Below are 21,569 nucleotides of genomic sequence, written 5' to 3'. Positions count from 1 at the left end.
TTCAAAGTAATCTTTACAAATCATCTAAATTAAGGGAACAAGCAGTATTGGAGATCAACATGAAAAATTTTCTTAGGGAGTGCTCTGAGATCAAAGGGAAAGGAAGGAAGGAAGGATTCTGCAAAGAGAGAGAAATTGAGTTTTGTCACTATCTCAGTAGAAGCCTCCCAGCTGACTTTATGGGTAATTCTCAAACCAGTTTGATGCTTCAGAACTGTTTCCATTTGAGGTGAGGGGGCTAGGGCTTTATACTTAATGTTGGATGGCCATTAGTTGTGCACTGCTCCCAGAAAGAGGCAGATTTGGGGCAAGGCAACTCTCATTAGTGGACTCATTCTTTCATCCCTAAAGGTAATTTGGGTGGTATATCAAAGCATCCTAGGAACTTCCAAAGATGATTGAAATATTTTGGGACGTTTTTTTTTGTTTTTTTTTTTTTTCAGTATAGTATGAATACATAGGTTTTTATATATTTGTGTTTAAATGCTTTGCAATCGGGGCACCTGGGTGGCTCAGTGGGTTAAGCCACTGCCTTTGGCTCAGGTCATGATCTCAGGGTCCTACGATCGATCGAGTCCCGCATTGGGCTCTCTGCTCAGCAGGGAGCCTGCTTCCTCCTCTCTCTCTCTGCCTGCCTCTCTGCCTACTTGTGATCGCTCTCTGTCAAATAAATAAATAAAACTTAAAAAAAATGCTTTGCAGTCATTTTACTTATTGATATTAAAAATGTCCCATTTTGGTTAGTGAAAGACCCTCCAGGTTGTTCCTAAGTTTTTTTGATCCATTCCTAATAATCTTCAGCAGCTTACTTTGATAGACTTCCCTGTCCAAATTGTGTATTTCTTGTCCTGTCCTGTGTTTTTACTATAATCTAGGTGTTCCAATTTTTCATTGCTTTTAGACCCTTTCAATGGACAGATCTAGAAAGTACATATATTAGACAGAAAAAGAAAACCTGAGATCATGTTGATAGTTTAAACTCAAATTTAAGATTACGAGGCTATTAATACTTTGATTTTTGCTCTTGTATCTCTTTTACACCAAATATTTTGGTTGCTAACTATAGTAACATGATTGGTTCCTTTATCCATAGATATAGATAAATATATATATGGATATATATGTTAAATATATATATTATGTATAAATATATTTATATATACTATATTTTATACATATATGGATAAATATATATAGTATATAAACATATATGTATCAACTTAGGGCCCCAATCACTCTTGCCCTAGCTCACTAGTAGGGGAAAGGTTCAATGTCAGATAAGACAAATCAAAAGACTAGACAAACTTCTGCAAAGCAAGCAAAAAGAAAGAAATAATAAGGGTTAGAGCAGAAATTGATACCAATACCTAAATAAATTTTCTTATTTTATATAGCCTCTCAACACAGCTGATGTTTCCTGTCACCTTTCTTGACATACCATTTTCTCTCAGCATCATGGGGCTCTATCTCCTCCATCATCTTCCTCCCTTGCTGGCTATTCTCAGCTTCCCATCACACCTTCTCTTATTTGGGACTCCTCGAATTCATTTCTTTCCTCCCTTTTACTCTCTGCCTGAAACGTTCTTTCACTATCACAGTTTTAAATACCATGAATATGCTTAAGACGCCCATGTTGTTTTCACCAGGGTAGACTTTCCAAGCTCCAGATTCCTGTCTGTGGTCAATAGCCTACTTTATATATCCATTTGGAAATCTCAGACATATCAAGGGTTTATGTATATCCCAGATTTGGAATAACTCATTTTTAAGACTGTATTTTTATTTATAATTATATTGAAAATATAGAATAGATATAACTCCAGGCCTAAAATATTCTTTTGTTCTGTCTTTGCTCTTTACCGAGAACAGTTCTTCAGTTCCAAAATGCGTATCTCCAGCCCAAACTCCTCTTCTAATATTCAAGATCATTTATCCGGCAGCCACTGACACCTTCACTTATGTCCAGCCTAAAGAGCTGATGGATATTTCTTACCCTTTATGTCTCACACTTCCCAGAGAAGCTTTCCCTGTTCACTCTATGTAAAGTACATCACCCTTATTATTCTGTATTTAGGGGTTTTTTTCAAAGCACATATCACAATTTGTAATTATTAATGCTTTATTCTCCCTCTAAGCTCCAAGGATCCAGGGACTCTGTTTTTCTCACCACTGAATTTCAAGATCTTTCACAGTACCTGATACATAGTAAATACTTAATAAATATTTGTTCCATCAGTCCACCATGCCCCAGAAGAACTTTCCAGAAAGTCATTTAGTTTATTATATTCAAACCAATCCACATGCAACATTAAATTCTTAATATTATAAGCTAGTTATAGGTAACACTCTTTAAACTTGTTTTAACTTTTGAAGATCCTTGGGATCATCTTGGAGTCTTTTCTACTTACAAATTTTATGGTTAAAATGAAAGGAAATAATTTTTTTCTTTTCTAATGCAATCAGTGTTAATTAAATTTCTTTATTCCAGGATGGAAGGCTAACATTTTATCCAGGAAGTCAAGTAGTAAAACTTCCTTTTATCAACTTCATGAAAGCCCATGGCACTTCCTTTCTAAATGCCTACACAAACTCTCCAATCTGTTGCCCATCACGCGCAGGTAAGAACATGCTTAATATTAATGGAAGTGGCCACACACGTAAACATGTTCTCACAGTTTAAAAGATTATACCCAAAAGTACAACAGTAAGTTATATTTGTCATCTAATAAAAAAATTTTAATACAAGTGATGCATATTTTAAGCCACGTATTGGGGTTATTGGAATTTCTACTTTATTTTTCAAGAGCAGGAATTTTTATCATCCAAAGTGGTGTTTAGTTCATGTGTTATTGTTTCATTTCCTTATGACTGGTGACTAAGAGTCTTTTGCCTATCAGAGCAAATGAGGAATTAGCCATATTTCCCGGAAGAGTTGTATCTTCAAGAAAATTTTTAGTAAGAGTAGAGGGGATTGGGAGGGAACTTGAAAGCATACCACAAAGTAGTTAGCATTTTCATACATCAGGTTACTCTGACTTTTTCCATATTATTTCAGATTATAGACTTTATCTGTTTCTCTTCAGTCTGACTTCTAGCCCAGATCTGTTTGTTCATTTTTATTAGTGTAATTTAACAAATAGGCACAGTTTTAATGCCAACATGTCAGCAGTATTAATCCATCAGTAATGGAGAAGTGGGGGAAAATGTCATTTTTAAAAATAAACTGTCTGTTCTCTGACAGAATTATTTTCCTTCCTGCCTTTCTAAAGTTTGTTTGCTTTGGAATACATAAAAAACACATCTGTCAGGACATAAATGACGTGATCTTCCCTGTGATTTGAGTCCCAAGTCCTTTAACCATCAGCACAATCACCTATGTAACCGCCAGTGACTAAAGGAAACTGACTACTCTAAATGAAATTTCAGGGAATAAGGTCCAGGGACATTAAAATACTTTTGTTCGTTTTTTATTCCCTATTAAGCAAGTGAAATAAGCAGAGCACTAGGGTGAGGTGTTGTTCTGGATTCTAATCCTCAGTGGGCCAACCAAGTCCCTCAGTTTCCTTATCTACAGGGTTGGATATCTACCTATCCTTAGATACTTGCTTATCTATCTATTCCTATCTATCTCGCAGGGGTTGTTCCCAGCATCCAATGAAATAATGAATAAAAAGGTGATGAATGAACTCTAAAGGTTTCAAATATGTTAGGTGATGCTTTTCCTTGAACTGTACTTCGAAGAGTTTGAAAAAAGCAAAGGAATAATAATAACATAAGCTAATGCTTGTTGCATTCTTACCCTGTGCCTGGCAATATTCTAAGTGCCTTACATGTCTTAATTTATATAATAATAACATGTCCAAGAAGTAGATATTGTTACTGTCCCCATTTTGCATATGAAAACAAAAGTGCTAAAAGGTTAAGTAACTTATCAAAGGCCATTCAGTAAGTGGCATTATTGGGGTTCAAACCCAGGTAATCCTTCAACCCACTCCTCAAAAAGAAAACATTTTGTTAGATGAGAAAAGAAATCTTATCAACCCTACCCAGAAATGGAAAGGGAAAAGGATTTTTTCCCCAGTTTTATCAAGATAATTGAAATATAACATTGTATTAATTTAGGTATACAATATAATGTTATTACATATGTATATGTTATGAAATAATTATAAGTGTCATTAATATCCATCACCTCCCATAGTTAAAAGCATTTGTCTTGTGATACAATCTTTTAAGATCTATTCTCTTAGCAACTTTTAAATATATAATCCGGTAGTGTTAACTGTAGCCACTGTGCTATACATTATATCCCCAGAACTTACTTAGTACTGGAAATTTGTACATTTTTACCATATTCACCTATTTTCCCCACCTCCCAACCCCCACTTCTGACAGTCACACTTACGTTTCTATGAGTTCTGTTTTTTCAGATTCCACAAAAGAGTAAAATCATATGCTGCTTTTCTCTGACTTCTTTCTCTTAACATAATGCCCACAAGGTCCATCCATGTTGTCAAATAAGACAGGGTTTCCTTTTTCTGTGTGTGTGTGTGTGTATCATATATATATACATATATATATATGTGTGCATATATATATATATGTGTGTTTATATATATATATAAAATCACATTTATTTATCCAACTATCATTGGACAGTTAGGCTGCTTCCATGTCTTGGCTATTGTAAATAATGCTGCAGTGAACATGGGGATGCAGAAATCTCTGAGATAATGATTTGTCTCCTTTGGATGTAGAGCTAGAAGTGGGATTGCTGGACTGGATGACAGTTCCAGTTCTGATTTTTTTTTTAATTATTTTAATTTTTATTTTTTATAAACATATATTTTTATCCCCAGGGGTACAGGTCTGTGAATCACCAGGTTTACACACTTCACAGCACTCACCAAAGCACATACCCTCCCCAATGTCCATAATCCCACCCCCTTCTCCCAAACCCCCTCCCCCCAGCAACCCTCAGTTTGTTTTGTGAGATTAAGAGTCACTTATGGTTTGTCTCCCTCCCAATCCCATCTTGTTTCATTGATTCTTCTCCTACCCACTTAAGCCCCCATGTTCCATCACCACTTCCTCATATCAGGGAGATCATATGATAGTTGTCTTTCTCTGCTTGACTTATTTCGCTAAGCATGATACGCTCTAGTTCTATCCATGTTGTCGCAAATGGCAAGATTTCATTTCTTTTGATGGCTGCATAGTATTCCATTGTGTATATATACCACATCTTCTTGATCCATTCATCTGTTGATGGACATCTAGGTTCTTTCCATAGTTTGGCTATTGTGGACATTGCTGCTATAAACATTCGGGTGCACGTGCCCCTTTGGATCACTACGTTTGTATCTTTAGGGTAAATACCCAATAGTGCAATTGCAATTCCGGACTTCAAGCTCTATTACAAAGCTGTCATCATCAAGACAGCATGGTACTGGCACAAAAACAGACACATAGATCAATGGAACAGAATAGAGAGCCCAGAAATAGACCCTCAACTCTATGGTCAACTAATCTTCGACAAAGCAGGAAAGAATGTCCAATGGAAAAAAGACAGCCTCTTCAATAAATGGTGCTGGGAAAATTGGACAGCCACATGCAGAAAAATGAAATTGGACCATTTCCTTATTTTTTGAGAAACCTCCATACTGGTTTCCGCAGTGGCCTCATCAATTTACATTTGCAACAGCATTGTGCAAGGGTTATCTTTTCTCCATATCTTCACCATGGCTGACCATCTCTTGTCTTTTGACAATCATTCTAACATGTGTGTGGTAATATCTTACTAGGCTTTGATTTGCATTTCCCTGATAATTAGTGATACTGAGCATCTTTTCATGTAGATGTTGGACCATTTCTGTGTCTTCGGAAAAATACTTACTCAGTTCCTCTGCTCATTTCCTAATCAGATTTTTTTGTAGAATTCTTTGTATATTTTGGATATTAATTATCAGATAGATGTTTTGCGAGTATTTTCTCCCATTCCATAGATTGCCTTTGCATTTTGTTGATAGTTTCCTTTGCTCTGCAGGAGCTTTCAAGTTTGACGTAGGTCTACTTATTGATTTTACTTGTTTTGCCTTTGCTTTTAGGGTCAAGTATAAAAAAATTATTGTCAAGTCTGATATCAAGGAGCTTACCCCCTGTTTTCTTCTAGTAGTTTCATGGTTTCAGGTCTCATGTTCAGTGTTTAATCTATTTTGAGTTGATTTTCATGTATGGTGTAAGATAAGGGTCCAGTTTTCCCAACATCAGTTTTTGAAGAGCCTGTCCTTTCCCCATTATATATTCTTGGCTCCTTTGTTTTACATTAATTGACCATATGTGCATGGTTGCATTTCTGGGCTCTCTTTTGTTTCATCGAAATGTGTGTCTGCTTTCATGCCAAATACCATGCTGTTTTGGTGGTTATAGTTTTGTAATATAGTTGAAATCATGGAGTAGGATATCTTCTTTCCCAAGAATGCTTTGGCTATTTGGGGTCTTATATGGTTCGATACAAATTTTAGGATTGTTTGTTCTGTTTCAGAGAAGAATGCCATTGGAATCTTGATAAGGATTGCATTGAATCTGTAGGCTGCTTTAAGTGGTATGGACATTTTAACAACTTCAATTCTTCTTATCCATGAGCACAGAGTATCTTTCCATTTATTTGTGTCTTCTTCAGTTTCTCTCACCAGTGTCTTATAATATAAGGATCTTTCCCCTCCTTGGTTAAATTTTTTTCTAGGTAATTTATTCCTTTTTGATGAAATCATAAATGGAATTCTATTATTAATTTCTCAGATAGTTTATTCTTAGTATACAGAAATGCAACTGCTTTTTATATTGATTTTATATCCTACAACTTTACTAAATATGTTGATTAGTTCCAACAGTTTCTTGGTGGAATCTTTAGGGTTTTCTTTATATCTCATCTGAAAATAGACACAGTTTTACTTCTTTCTAACTTGGATGCCTTTTATTTCTTCTTCTTGCCTTACTGCTCTTTATATAGGATGTCTACTACTGTGTTGAGTAAGAAGAGTGGACATTCTGGTCTTGTTCCTGATCTTAGAGGAAGAGCTTTCAGCTTTTCACCCCTGAATGTAATGTCAGCTGTGGCTTGTCGTATATGACTTTTATTATGTTGAGTTACCTTCCTTTTATACCCAGTTTGTTGAGAGTTTTTATCATGAACGGATATTCAATTTTGTCAAATGCTTTCTCTCCATCTATTGAGATGAGATAGTTTTTAATCCCTCATTTGTTAATGTGGTATATCATATTGATGGATTTGCAGATGTTGAATCTTTGCATCCCTGGAATAAGTCCCAATTGATCATGATGTATGACCCTTTTATATTGTTTAAATCAGTTTGCTAATATTTATTGACAATTTTGCACTATGTTCATCAAGGATATTGGTCTGTCATTTTCTTCTTTTGGGTGTCCTCTTCTGGTTTTGGTGTCAGGGTAATGTTGGCTTTCTAAAATGAGTTTGGAAGTGTTTCCTCCTCTTCTTTTTTTTAGAAGACTTTGGAGAGAGGGATTGGTATTAATTATTCTTTTTTTTGGTATTAATTATTCTATAAATATTTGGTAGAACTTACCAAGAAAGCTTTCTGGTCCTATACTTATTCTTTCTTGGGAGGTATTTGATTACTGATTCAGTCTCCTTACTCCTTATTGGTTTGTTGGATTTTCTGTGTCTTCATGATTCAGTCTTGATAGGTTGTATAGTTCTAGGAACATATCCATTACTAGGTCTTCTAATTTGTTGGCATATAATTATTTGTAGTAGTCTTATAAGTCTTTGTATTTCTGTGTTATCAGTTGTAACTTCTCTTTCATTTCTGATTTTTGAATCATTTCTTTTCTTGGCAAGTCTGGCTAAATGTCTTTTTCTAATCTTTTTTTAAAAAAACAGGTCTTAATTTTATTGATTTTTACTATGCTCTTTCTTAGTCTCTATTTATCTTCATTCTAATCTTTGTTATTTCCTTTCTTCTATTAAGTTTGGGCTTAGTTTGTTCATTTTCTAGTTCTTAAAGATGAAAAGTTAGGTTGCTTATTTGAACTCTTTTTTCTTAAGGCAGGCATTTAACTCTATGAACTTAGCCCTTAAAATTGCTTTTTCTGCATGCTATTAGTTTTATTATGTTAAACTTCCATTTTCATTTGTCTCAAGATATTTTTTTATTTCTCTTTTGACTTCTGCTTTGACCCATTGGTGTTCAGTGCCATTTTGTTTAATCTCCACATATTTGTGAATTTTCCAGTTTTCTCAAAATGACCTCAAAATGACTTCTAGTTTTGTGCCTTTGTAGTCAGAAAAAAATGCCTAATATTTCAACTTCTTTAATTAATTATGACTTATTTTGTGGCCTAACATATGATCTGTCCTAGTAAATGTTCTGTGTGCACTTAAGAAGAGTATGTTTTCTATTGCTTTTAGATGGAATGCTCTGTAAATGTCTCTTAAGTCCATCTGGTTCAGGATGTAGTTTTTAAGTCCATTGTTACTTTAATTGATTTTCTGTCTGGATGATCTATCCATTGTTGAAACTGGGGTATTGAAGTCTCCTACTATTACAGTATTGCTGCCTATTTCCCCCTTTGGGTCTGTTAATACATGAAGAAAGATATATTGGATACAATCATACTTATAGAAAATAACAGTGAAGGTGTAGTACACTTTTTTGTAGGTGTAGTAAATTTTTTGTGGAAAGCCAGTACAAAGACAACATCCTTAAGGATGTTGGAAAAGGATCTGTGCTTCACTTGACTGGCCTGGAAAATAAATAAATACTTAGTGATTATTTTATGAAATATTATTTTTATGAAAAAATATTTTTATGAAAGCAGACTCCAGAGTCTGACAGACTTTATACATAATTCCAGCTGTATTTACCTTGAACAACTTAACCTGTAAGCCTTGAAGACTCACCTGTAAAATGGAAATAGTAACTCCTTGCCAAGTTTTCCCCTTGATAACATGAGGTAACAGAAATGTTAGGTAAAGCTCCTAATGCAGGTTTTGTCTTACTTCAGGGCATGAGCTCCAAACTAGGAAATTCTTTCTCTTGCTGTAATTGTCTTCATAGTTAAAGCAAATCGATACGCTTTACGCTAATCCCAGTTTCTCCCCCCACCCCTAGCAATATGGAGTGGCCTCTTCACTCACTTAACAGAATCCTGGAATAACTTTAAGGGCCTAGATCCAAATTATACAACATGGATGGATATCATGGAGAAGCATGGCTACCGAACACAAAAATTTGGAAAACTGGACTACACTTCGGGACATCACTCCATTAGGTAAAAAAGCAGAACAAAGTAATGCTAACATGCTACTCTCTGCTTCAGCACATACATGTACTCTTTTTTGACTTTTGTCACTTCTCCGCAAAGGTGAAAGTAAAGCTCTTAATCCCTCAATTGTGTTAATTTGGCTAAAATTTCACATTTCTTTAATCTTCATAAAAGATTAAAATTGCTAATATGCTGGTAATTTTTGTTTTTCTTAAACATTAAAGGTCTATAAAATTATTTACTTCAAAATTTATTTTGAGTTTTGTTATGCAGTGTCTACTATATACTGAAGACAGTTTATAATCTTTTTTAAAGACCATAGTCCAGATGCTTGCTTTTGTCAGTTATCTCCTTTCAGTCATTATATTTTTTTTCATTTTACTGAGTCCTCAAACCAGGCAGCCAAGTATAATGGTTATGAGCAGAGATCTAGAATCAGAATTCCTACTTGAGAATCTTAGTTTTTCTTTTTACTCCTGACCTCTAATTTCTTTGCTGTGAGGATTAAATGGAATGAGATCTGCAGGGGAAAAAGCTAACACACAGTGTGTCTGGAACAGCTGTCCTTAGAAAGGCCTACTTTCAAGATTGGCCCTCGGGTTTTATCTAATGACTTGAATATCAGGAATATTTCCCATCTATTCCCTGATAAAAGTGACTTACTCTCTACCTAGAATGTACAATGTGGTTTATGCTGAAACACCTGCTTTCCTTCTGAGAGTCTGGGATTTTGGTATGTGGTAAGCAGAGGGTATCTGCATAATCAACTGCCACGAACAACTTGGGTACTGCTTGCCTAATCAATTCTTACATGTGTATTGTCATGTTTGGTGTTGGATGAATTAAGTGAGCCCTTTATGACTCCACTTAGAAACTTGAAAATGATTTGCTCTGGACTTACCCTAAATATCGTTCCCTTTGCTGATTTTACTTTGTGTCCTTTCACTATAATCATAGCCATGTGTACAACTAAATGCCGAGTCCCAAGAGTTCTCCTAGTGAACTTGGGTATGCTCTTCGAGTCTCCCAACACTCGTGCCTCTTGGCACAAATACGTATTAAAGTCTTAGAACAGAATGCCTTGCCTAACAGGTGCTAATTGAGGGCTATGGTAGTGGTAGTAGTGATGATGATGCTAATGATTATGGTAAGAACTAGAAAAATAAATTCAGTCAAAATAATGGTGAATGTGGTGAGAAGGATAGCGTTCCCCAGAACTTCATGTCCACCTGGAACTACAGAATGCCACCTTATTTGGAAACAGATCCTTCTTACAGATGCAATTAGTTAAGGGTTGAAGATGAACTCATCCTGAATTTCAAGTGAGTCCTAAACCCAATGACTTTTGGTCTCATTAGAAAAGAAAAGGGCATAGACACACGAAGAAGGCAGGGTGAAGACAGAAGCAGAGATGAGAGTGATCACAGGTACAAACTAAAGAATGTCAGAAGCCAGGAAAATGGAAGAATTCTTCCTGAGAGCCTTCCGAGGGAGCATGGCCCAGCCAATAGCTTGACTTCTGATTTCTAGCCTCTTCGAACCATCAGAGAATAAATTTCTGTTGTTTTAAGCCTTCCTGTTTGCAGTAATTTATGATTGCAACCCTAGAAAACTAATAGAATGAGTTTCAGGTGAACAGATACTAAAATAATCTAGAGTAATCTGAGTATTAGTCTTGCTCTTCTGGGTAATGTTAAATTTCTTTCCTCTTCTGTCTTCCAAAATCTAAAAGATACCAATCCTGCAAACCCAGAAGGGACCTTTACATCTCTTCCCCATCTCTGCCTTCTAATCCATCCCCAGATGTTGTCACTTCTACTTCTAAAATCTCTCTCCAGTTTATTCACTTACCAATCTCCACCAAAGCCTCTGCTTCCCAGGGTACTGAAGTGGCCCTCTATCTTGTCTTCTGTCTGATCCATTTTCTAGAGGCAGACAGAGTGATATTTTTAAAATAGTCATCTGATCAAGTGCCTGACCTGCTTAAAATCTTCCAGTGTTGTTTTTTTTTTTTTTTTTCTCTGTAGGCAGACTAAAATCCCAAACCCACAACATGGTTTTATAAGACCCTACATTTTCTAGTCCCTGCATACCCCCCGTCTCCTTTCACAACACTCTCTCTCCCCCTCAGGATGCATTTGCTCTTTCATTTCTGTCACATGCTTTTCACTAGCTCTGGACCACTGCACAAACTAGTCTCATGCAAAAAGCTCTTCCCTCACTCTACCTTACTGCGCAGAAGAAGAAAAGGGTGGAAGCAGAAGTAAACATGGTAGAAGGAGCAGAGGGTTTGAGTCCATCAGAACTGTTAAGTGTCCAGCTTTCCTTCTTACCATCCTTGATGGTAAGTGACCTTGGGCAAGCTACCTGACTTCTGTAAGTGTCAGCATCCTTATCTGAAAACTGGAATTGATAATACCCACCTTGGGGTGCCTGGCTGGCTCAGTCAGTAGAGCATGCAACACTTGATCTCAGGGTTGTGAGTTTGAGCCCAGTTGGGTATAGAGATTACTTAAAATTTTTAAAAATCTTAAAAATATAATACATCATTGGGTGATTAGGAGGAGTTTCAAATGAGTTAAAATAAGAGATCATGTAAAAAGATTAAATGAAGTAATATGAGGTATTTATTAATGCCTAGCACAGAATAAGCATTTAATAAAGGGGAAAAATTACTATTATAAAAATGGCTTAATCAGAATTATAGTTTAGTATTTATATAACCCATTTATTTTCTTTTTTGTTGGGGGGAGGGAAGGATAGAGGGAAAGGGAGAGAGAGAGAATCTTAAGCAGACTCCACCCCCTCCAGCAGGGAGCCCAATGCAGGGCTCAAGGTCCCAACCCTGAGATCATTATCTGAGCAGAAATCAAGAGTTGGACATTTAACCTACTGAGCCACCCAGCGCCCAAAACCCTTTACTTTCCTCAAGTGTGTTGCAAGTCCTAATTATTTATGCAGTTTCACAAATTTCCCTTTAAAATTCTTCTGCTTCTTAGAAAGTAAGTTTAATTCAAAGTAAAATGTAACTATTCTTATTATCCTATCCTATACTAGTACCCTGTTTCATGCTATTATCCTATTGTTTTCTCAGTTTCCTCAGCCAATCCAGTAATGAAAAGAATCTAAGATCAAACAGCTTGTACTCCCTGTAATTATCATTCTGTGTATCCCATGGTTAAAATCTGATCTGAATTTTATTCCTCCGGAATAAGGACCCTGTTCTCTTTTTCATTGTTTTATTCCCATTGCCAACATTATGCCAGTACATAATATTAATTACCTGAATTAATTACATGATTGAATGGCATAGGAATTTACATTCATCTAGCTATCGCTTATTGTTTGATAAACATTGATGTTCTATTTAACCTACAGTTTAAAATCAGTAAAAGGAAAAAATCCCCTTAAGTGTTGACATTTGGGACACTGAAGATGATTTTTGGTGTAGTAATTGCTTATAGATAATTTTCCTATCTCCTCAGAGCTTAGGAAATTGAAATAAGCCCTCAAGACTGTTTGTATTAATGCTGTATGTACCCACACAGTCATTTAGCTGACAAATAGGTCATGTTTGCTACTAATAGTAGATCTGCAAAAGTTATATGAATTATGGCACATTATCTTTTAGATTTTTCTGTGCAATTTGAAAAGTGGGTCTCAAACTTAATAGAGGTACTCAGTATTCTGACAGACTGACTCTCAAAATGAGAAGCTATCTTTATAACTCTTTCTGCTACCTTTCCCACTGAGATTGGCTGTTTTCTGAACCTGCTTGGCTTTCCAGCCAGAATTACAAGCTTCTTTACTTTATTACAATAATACTCCACCTGTCTAATTTTTTAAGCCTCAAGTGATACTTTCTCCTTGTATCAGTTTAAGAACAGGGGTCCAGCTATGTTTCCATTCTTTGTATAATATACTACACTTTACTAGGATCATTAAGGGCTACACACTTGTTTCTTCCAGACAACTGTTAAACAGATAGCGTTGGTAGTACTTATTACCATTCTACTTACCAAATGGAAGTCTTTGGGCAAGTTATGTATCTCTTAACACCCCCCCCACCATGTTGTAGGTGTTATAATAGGTTTGATTAGGTTCAAATTTGCTGTATAATATTAGCAGCTGAAAGGAAACATTTGTATTTAATCCACAGAGTGTTCTGGTAATTTTTACTATCAAATAAAACTGTGTTGCCTGTATGTTCACAATATGGAAAACAGTGGTTCTCAACCAAGGGCACTTTTGATACAACCCCCTGCCCCTCGAAGATGTCTGACAAGGACTTGGAGGGGGAATGCTGCTGACTTCCAGAGGGTGGAGGCCAGGTTGCTGCTAAACAGTCTGCGATGCACAGAACAGCCCCCCAACACACACCATCTGCCTCTACCCTGCAGCAAAGACTTATCAAGCCTAAAACATTAACAGTGCAGAGACTGAGGAAACATGATCTAAAGCGAAATATTCTAAATATTTCTAAATCAACGAAACCAAAGAGCATGTTAAGCTGGAAGTGTGTAGAATTAGGAGGTTTTTTATATAGACATTTTAAAAACTAGATTTCTAAGATCAGCACAATTTAATAAAGAAATTGAGTATTAAATAATATTCCTTAAAATACTAAGACTAATACTAAGACTAAAATACTAAGACTTATTTAAGTTACAAAAGTATAGTGCAGTGTATTTTATTCAGCCAATACTTAATAGAGCCAGCTACTATGTACCAGACACTATATTTAAATGATGGGAATAGACAAGTGATCAAAACACAAAAATCTCTAAACTCAGGGAACTTACATTCTAATGGCATCAGAAGCCAATATAAATAAGCTGCTGTCTTCTCTTTCCTAGCTAAAAATTTAAAACCTAAAATCAAATCCTCTGTCATCCTACTTCCACTGAAATTTATCTGTGTTCTCAATTCCTGTTTTTCTGAAGCCAAGTCACACTAGGCAGTTTTCACTCCTCTGAAACAAATGAAAAATAAAGGCCATCTTCCAAAATGAGAGAATTGCTTTGGGGAATTCCTGAGCTCTTGGCAAAAAGCAAAGTGAAGCAAACCACGAGCTGTTTACACTACTCTTCCTGTCCCTCTCAGGCCTCCAGACTAGAAAAAAGCACAGGCTTTCTCAGTAGAATCAAAGTGACTAAGAAGGAAGGGACAGAACTCAAAACAGCAACCATAGAGCCCTCTCTCAGTTCCTTTCAATTCTGCCACCTAGTGGTAAGTATGTGTATATCTCATCCATATCCACTTACTTTATTTTTTTATTTTTTTTAAGATTTTTATTTATTTATTTGAGAGAGAGACAGTGAGAGAGAGCATGAGCGAGGAGAAGGTCAGAGGGAGAAGCAGACTCCCCATGGAGCTGGGAGCCCAATGCGGGACTCGATCCTGTAACTCCGGGATCATGACCTGAGCCGAAGGCAGTCGTCCAACCAACTGAGCCACCCAGGCATCCCCTCCACTTATTTTATTATCTAAGATCATATATACCTTTAGATTTTTTTTCTACCATAATTCCTAGAAAAGTTTCTTGAGACATTAGTGGATCCCTCTAAGCCTACAATCTCATTATTATCCTTGGATTTTTACCCCATGTAATTATTTGGATTTAATGTATTAGGGTTTAGCTGCGTATAATGAAGTTTATATCTCCTGCTTTGGCCAGTGTTAGCCATTTGTGGAAACTGAGTTCAGTCTATTTGAGAAGAGTCTGAAGCTATCTAATAATAGGGAGATTTAACTTTTCAATTTAACATTAGCATTAGCCAGATATCTAGCTGAAGAGACTTATGATTTTAAAAAGGAGGTTTTAAAAAAAATAAGTCTAGTTATCTGAACTATGGTACAGGGCAAAATATGTTGCATTCTGTCTATAGGAGGAAGTGATCGATCACATCCGGATGTTTTTTTCTAGGGGATGGCAATAAAGGCTGTAAAGTGCTATATTTAATTTATTCTAAGGTGGCACTTCTTTCTTTTTCACAGTTTAAGATATCTCTGAAATTGCAACCCCTCTTATTATTGAGATTACAAAATTCTATTATAGTCTAATTGGAAGTATTTTTCTTAATTTTATAATTAAGAATCAATTTCTTGGGATGCCTGGGTGGCTCAGTTGGTTGGATGACTGCCTTCGGCTCAGGTCAAGATCCCGGGGTTCCGGGATCGAGTCCCGCATGGGGCTCCCAGCTCCACGGGGAGTCTGCTTCTCTCTCTGACCTTCTCCTCACTCATGCTCTCTCACTGTCTCTCTCTCAAATAAATAAATAAAATCTTTAAAAACAAAATTTAAAAAAAAAGAATCAATTTCTTAATTTTTCTTAATAATATATATATACTATATATACATTTAAATAGTATATATAGTTTTAATAGCATTTTAGATTTGATGAGCTTTCATAGAAGTAGAATATCACTGGGCTAAGATGGACAGGAAGAGGAAACTTCTGAACAGAGTCACCCAAGAAGGAAAGTACAAACCTTTTAGAGAAAGAACATTGGATAAACCAGAATTCTTGTAGGGAAGCAATGAAAAGTAAAATTTTCATATGTGAAAAGGACTTCAGTAATACACTCAGGCAGCTGGCAAAAATACCCCTGCATGATTCATCTGGTAAGCTGAATTTGAGAATCTCCCCAAAGTTTCTGTTCTGCTAAAAAAAAAAAAAAGTTTCATCCTTGAACAGAGTTTTTGCTCTCTGGTCAAGTCCCATAATTATTTTACATGAACTTTTTGAGTTCATGTAATTTCTTTTTTTTTTTTTTTTAAGATTTTATTTATTTATTTGTCAGAAAGAGAGAACACAAGCAGGGGGAGTGGCTGGTGGAGAGAGAAGCAGACTCCCCACTGAACAGGGAGCCCAATGTGGGTCTCAGTCCCACGACCCTGGATCATGACCTGAGCCACCTGGGCTCAGATGTTTAACCAACTGAGCCACCTGGGCGTCCCTCATTCATGTAATTTTGTGATTGATCTAATTTGCTATCCGTTCAGAGTTTTCCTGTGTTCTTCTAAGTATTTCCATCCTTCCAGGTGGCTCTTTTATTACCTACATTCTATTGTAGTAAGCCATGAAAAATAGAGCATTTCTTTACTATGCATTTAATATTATTATATAAAATATATTTATAATAAAAACTGAAATATTTAAAATATAAAGTATTATGTTAATATTTTATTAATTTATTTAAGTATAGTAATAATAAATTACATCATTTAGTGAAAATTATTTAGTGAAAATCCATGATTTTCATCTTATTTACAGATAGCTCTATGAATTAAAAAAAAAAAAGATTAAGGAGCACCGGCCGCTTTAATTTCACCAAAAAAATGGTTGGAATTAATAAAATTGATCAGTGAGAAAGCATGCACATATTCAGCATTTAAAAAATGTATACTGAAAAGGAATGTTCCCACCTGAATTTGCTAGAGTTTATTCATTCCACTAAAATGGACTGTTTTTTGAGTGTCCATACATGTGAGGAAGATAGATGACAGCCTTATTAAGTTCTTTAAAAAATGGTGTGTGTATTTCCCACAACATTAAAAGAAGAATATCTAATGGAAAGGAGTATGGATTTCTTTTTTCTTTTATAGAATATGTTAGGCTGATACCAGAATTTGCAAGGTCATTATTCAGAACTGTAACGTTTTCATTCAGGAGACTTCTCTGAGATACATCTAGCTGTTTAAATCCCATCAGAAACAATAATTGTGTATGTGTAAGAAAGAAAAACAGATATCCACAAGACTCTTGAAGACTAAGAGTTAATTAAGACTGCAGGTTAAGTGTAACCTCTGAATTCATCTTGAAGGAAAATGGTCATGTGATCATTTGTAATGTACCATATTTTTTCAGAAGAGATTACTACTATGTTAATTAATCCCATGCTTTCTGCCGACCCAACAATGCTGCTGCAGAATTTGGCTTATTGGCACAGAAAACCCACACAGCTATGGCATATATGCAGATTTATGCATTAATTAGTTAGTAATGTGTTAGATAGGGGTTTTTTTCATTCATACTAGGAGGATATTTTATTATTAAAAAGAATTAATCAGGGGTGCCTGGGTGGCTCAGTGGGTTAAAGCCTCTACCTTCTGCACAGGTCATGATCCCAGGGTCCTGGGATCGAGCCCCACATCAGGCTCTCTGCTCCGTGAGGAGCCTGCTTCCCCCTCTCTCTCTCTCTGCCTGCCTCTCTGCCTACTTGTGATCTCTGTCTGTCAAATAAATAAATAAACTCTTAAAAAAAAGAATTAATCAGATTCCTGATTGTTTGATAGAGCATTTGGCCATCAGCTTATTTTCTGGCATTGAACCAAGGTAGCCTACTTACGGGCTACTGAAGTACTATTTTGATGATCCTATCTAAAAATTGACAAGTCTTTGCATAAAAGATTTCTTAGACTGTTATATAGAACAATGCTTTAATATGCATACAGATCACCTGGGGATCATGTTAAATACCCTTTCTTATTTGGTGGGTCTGGGATGGGACCTGAGATTCTGTTTCCATATCAAGCTTCCAGATGATGCTGATGCTGTTGGTCCACAGACCACTTCCAGTAGCAAGGGTATAAAGAACCAGAGTTCAGGCAGAGGTAGGACAGGCTTTAATCTATCATGAATGCCTTTATCAGAAACGTGGTAATTTTGTGTCCCTTTGTCCACTCATGTGAGATTGAGTGTGAAAAAGGCATATAGCATGTTGCTAATATGACAGTAGTTTTGATCTCATGGACCCCCAAAGGCCTCTCAGGGACCCCCCCGCCAAGATCCCAGGGCCACTGTTCGAGAAATGCTGGCATATAGGAAACTATACATTGTATGTTTGTGCTTATTGCAAGTAACACATCAATGTAAATAACCCAGAAAACAACCCAAAGGCTGGTAGAACAAACTCCAGAACTCAATGTAGAGGAGAGGCCACACTGAAGAGGAGAGGAAAGGTAGAGATATAGTGGCGAGTTAAATCCTGCAAGTCTGGTCACTGGAGGCAGGGAGCCGGGGGCATGGAGAGGGTAAGAGACGGAGTAGAGAAACGGGATCGAAAATAAAAGTGGCCAAATTTAACCACTTCTTAGGACCAGCAGGTCTTAAAGCAGGGAACTTTAAAAATCAGCAGGTTCCATGCTGGGATAGCCTACAGGGTAATGGGAAGCCAAGTCCCTGCCCTTAAAGAGAGAGTAAGACAAACAGCCTGTAGAGATAGAGCATAGGAGCAGCATTTAGAAAAGCACCTGGAGCATACAGGAGGGAGAGTTATTTACCAAGCTGAGTTCTGCGAGGTACTTCTCCAGGAGCAAAGGAGCTGTCAGTCACCATTTTGCTCCCCCACCTCCCAGCATAAACACACAGCCACCTGTGGAAACCGGTGTGGCATAGCATTCACCACGTGCCCCTCCCCCTCCAGCTGGGCCTGCCTCAGTTCCAGCACTGAGGGTCCCCCCTCCCCCAGATAACCAGTGCAAACCTTGACAATACAGTATCTCCCAACTCTGCCCTTTGCACAGCCTGGGTCCTGGTGATAGTAACTTGTCAGCTTCCTTGGAACACACACATACCTTGTTAAAACAGCACCCCCACCAGCACACACTTTACAGAGTAGACCAGGCAGGCCTCAGTCTCCACCATGGCTGCACATCCCCTGTGGAAGGGGACCAGCCTGCCCACCTTGGCACTGCAACCCAGCTTGCTTGTGCTTTCCGGAGTGGCCCCAGCTGGGTAGATCTCTGCAGGAGCTGTAAATCCCCTGTGGAAGAGAACCAGCACCACCTTGTTCAAAGTGTGAGCCCCACCCACTACTTTTAAGAGCAAGAGACCTAGCTCACTTTCCTAACACACAGAAACAGACACAGAAAGGCCAAATGAGGAGCCAGAGGAATATGCCCCAAATGAAAGAAGAGGACAAAATTACACTAAGACACCTAAGTGAAACAGAGCTAAGTAATATGCCTAACAGAGAATTTAAAATAATGATCATAAAGATACTCTCTGGACTTGAGAGAAAAGTAGAGGACATCTTAAAAAGAATAATCAGGGATAAAAAAAGAAACAATCAGAGATGAACACAATAATTTTAATTAAAAATATACTTGGGTGGAATAAATAGCAGGCTACAAGAAGCAGAAGAACAAATCAGTGGCCTGGTGGACAGAGTTATGGAAAGTAATCAAACTGACCAGAAAGTGCAAAATAAAAACAGATTTAGGGAACTGACTGACTCCATCAAGCATTATAACATTTGCATTGTAGGTATCCCAGAAAAGAAGAAAGAAAAGGGGACAGAAACTCTATTTGAAGAAATAATAGCTGAAAACTTCCCAAATCTGGGAAAGGAAATAAATTCAGATCCAGGAACCACAGAGCTCCCTCAACTAAATCAACCCAAGGCTGTCCACACTAAGACACATAGTAATTAAAATGGCAAAAAGCAGTGATAAAAAAAGATTTTAAAAGAAGCAAGAGAAAAGAGAACAGTTACATATGAGGGAAACCCCATAAAGCTATTAGCAAACGTTTTCAACAGAAACTTTGCAGGCCAGAGGTGAGTGGCATGATATATTCAAAGTACTGAAAGGAAAAAATCTACAGCCAGTACTGAAAGGGAAAAATCTACTCTATCCAGCAAGACTTTAATTCAGAATAGAAGGAGAGATAAAGAGTTTCCCAGACAAACAAAAACTAAAGTAGCTCATGTCCAGTAACCCAGCCCTACAGGCAACATTAAAGGGGACTCTGAATGGAAAAGAGAAACCATGAGTAAGTAGGAAACACAAAAGCAGTAAAAATAAGTATATCGGTAAAACTCAAGTCAAGGGACTCACAAAGATGTAAAGTATGATACCTATAGACTTAAAACATGGAAAGGAGAAGAGTAAAGAATGGGGCTCAAATTTAAGTGACCACTGGGGCACCCGTGTGGCTCAGTTGGTTAAGTGTCCAATTCAATTTCAGCTCAGGTCATGAGCTTGAGCCCTGCACTGGGCTGGATATGGAGCCTACTTAAGATTCTCTCTTTCCTTCTCCCTCTGCCCCTACCTATTATCCCTCCCCCCCCAAAAAAGAAACAAAACAAAATTTAAATGACCATCAACTTAAGATAGACTGCTATAAGCAGATGTTATATACTAACTTAATAGTAACCAAAAACCAAAAACCAGGAATAGATATGCAAAAAATAGAGAGAAAGGAATCCAAGTAAATCACTAAAGAAAGCCAACTTATGGTGAGAGAAGAGAGCAAGGGAAGAAAGGCACAGAGAAGATCCACAAACACAAAACACAAATAACTAAGTGGCAATAAATACATGCCTAATTATATTTGAATATATAATTACTTTGAATGTAAATGAACTAAGTGCTCCAATCAAAATCCAGTGGGTGATGGAGTGGATAAAATAACAAGAGCCACCCAAATGCTGCTTACAAGAGTCACACTTCAGACCTAAAGACACATGCAAAGATGGGTGGCACAGACAGTTAAGCCTCTGCCTTCAGCTCAGGTCATGATCCCAGGGCCCTGGGATGGAGCCCCGCATTGGGCTCCTTTGCTCAGCAGGGAGCCTACTTCTTCCCCTCTCTGTCGCTTCCCCTGCTTGTGTTCTCTCACTTACTCTTTCTCTCTCAAATAAACAAATCTTAAAAAAAAAAAAAAAAGACATGCAGTTTGAAAGTGAGGGGATGGAGAAACATTTGTCATGCAAATGGTAGCAGTATTTATATCAGACAAAGTTGACTTTAAAACAAAGACTGTAACAAGAGACACAGAAGGATACTATATAATTATCATACAATCACAGTCCAACAAGAAGATACAATAACTAAATATTTATGCACCTAACATGGGAGCACTCACATATAAAATAGTTAATAGCAAATATAAAGGAACTAATCAATAGCTATACAGTAATAATAGACTTCAACACTCCATTTATATCAGTGGACTGATCATCTAAACAGATAATCAACAAGGAAACAGTGGCTTTGGATAACCCTGGGCCAGATGGATTTAATACATATATTCAGAACATCCCATCCTAAAACATTAGAATACACATTCTTTTCAAGTGTACAAGGAACATTCACCAGAAGGTATCACATACTAGATCAAAAAATAAATCTGGACAGTTTCAAAAAAATAGACATTATACCATGCATCTTTTCTGACCATAATGCAGTGAAACTAGAAATCAACCACAAGAAAAAATCTGCAAAGAGCACAAATGTATGGATGTTAAATAAC

General features: G+C 36.8%; 1 protein-coding gene across 1 annotated transcript in view; it reads left to right on the top strand.

Moving 5' to 3' along the window:
* Window positions 1–21,569, top strand: part of ARSK (arylsulfatase family member K) — a 43,961-nt gene that overhangs the window by 1,086 nt on the left and 21,306 nt on the right. The window contains exons 2-3 of the mRNA XM_032335726.1: window positions 2,489–2,618; window positions 9,156–9,315. Coding sequence (XP_032191617.1) covers window positions 2,489–2,618; window positions 9,156–9,315 — 290 coding nt within the window. The remainder of the gene's footprint in view (window positions 1–2,488; window positions 2,619–9,155; window positions 9,316–21,569) is intronic.

Source organism: Mustela erminea, chromosome 3 (assembly GCF_009829155.1).
Source record: "Mustela erminea isolate mMusErm1 chromosome 3, mMusErm1.Pri, whole genome shotgun sequence".
In the NCBI taxonomy this organism is placed as follows: Eukaryota; Metazoa; Chordata; class Mammalia; order Carnivora; family Mustelidae; genus Mustela; species Mustela erminea.
The sequence above is the reverse complement of the archived record's forward strand: the minus strand, read 5'-3'. Positions and strand labels throughout refer to the sequence as shown.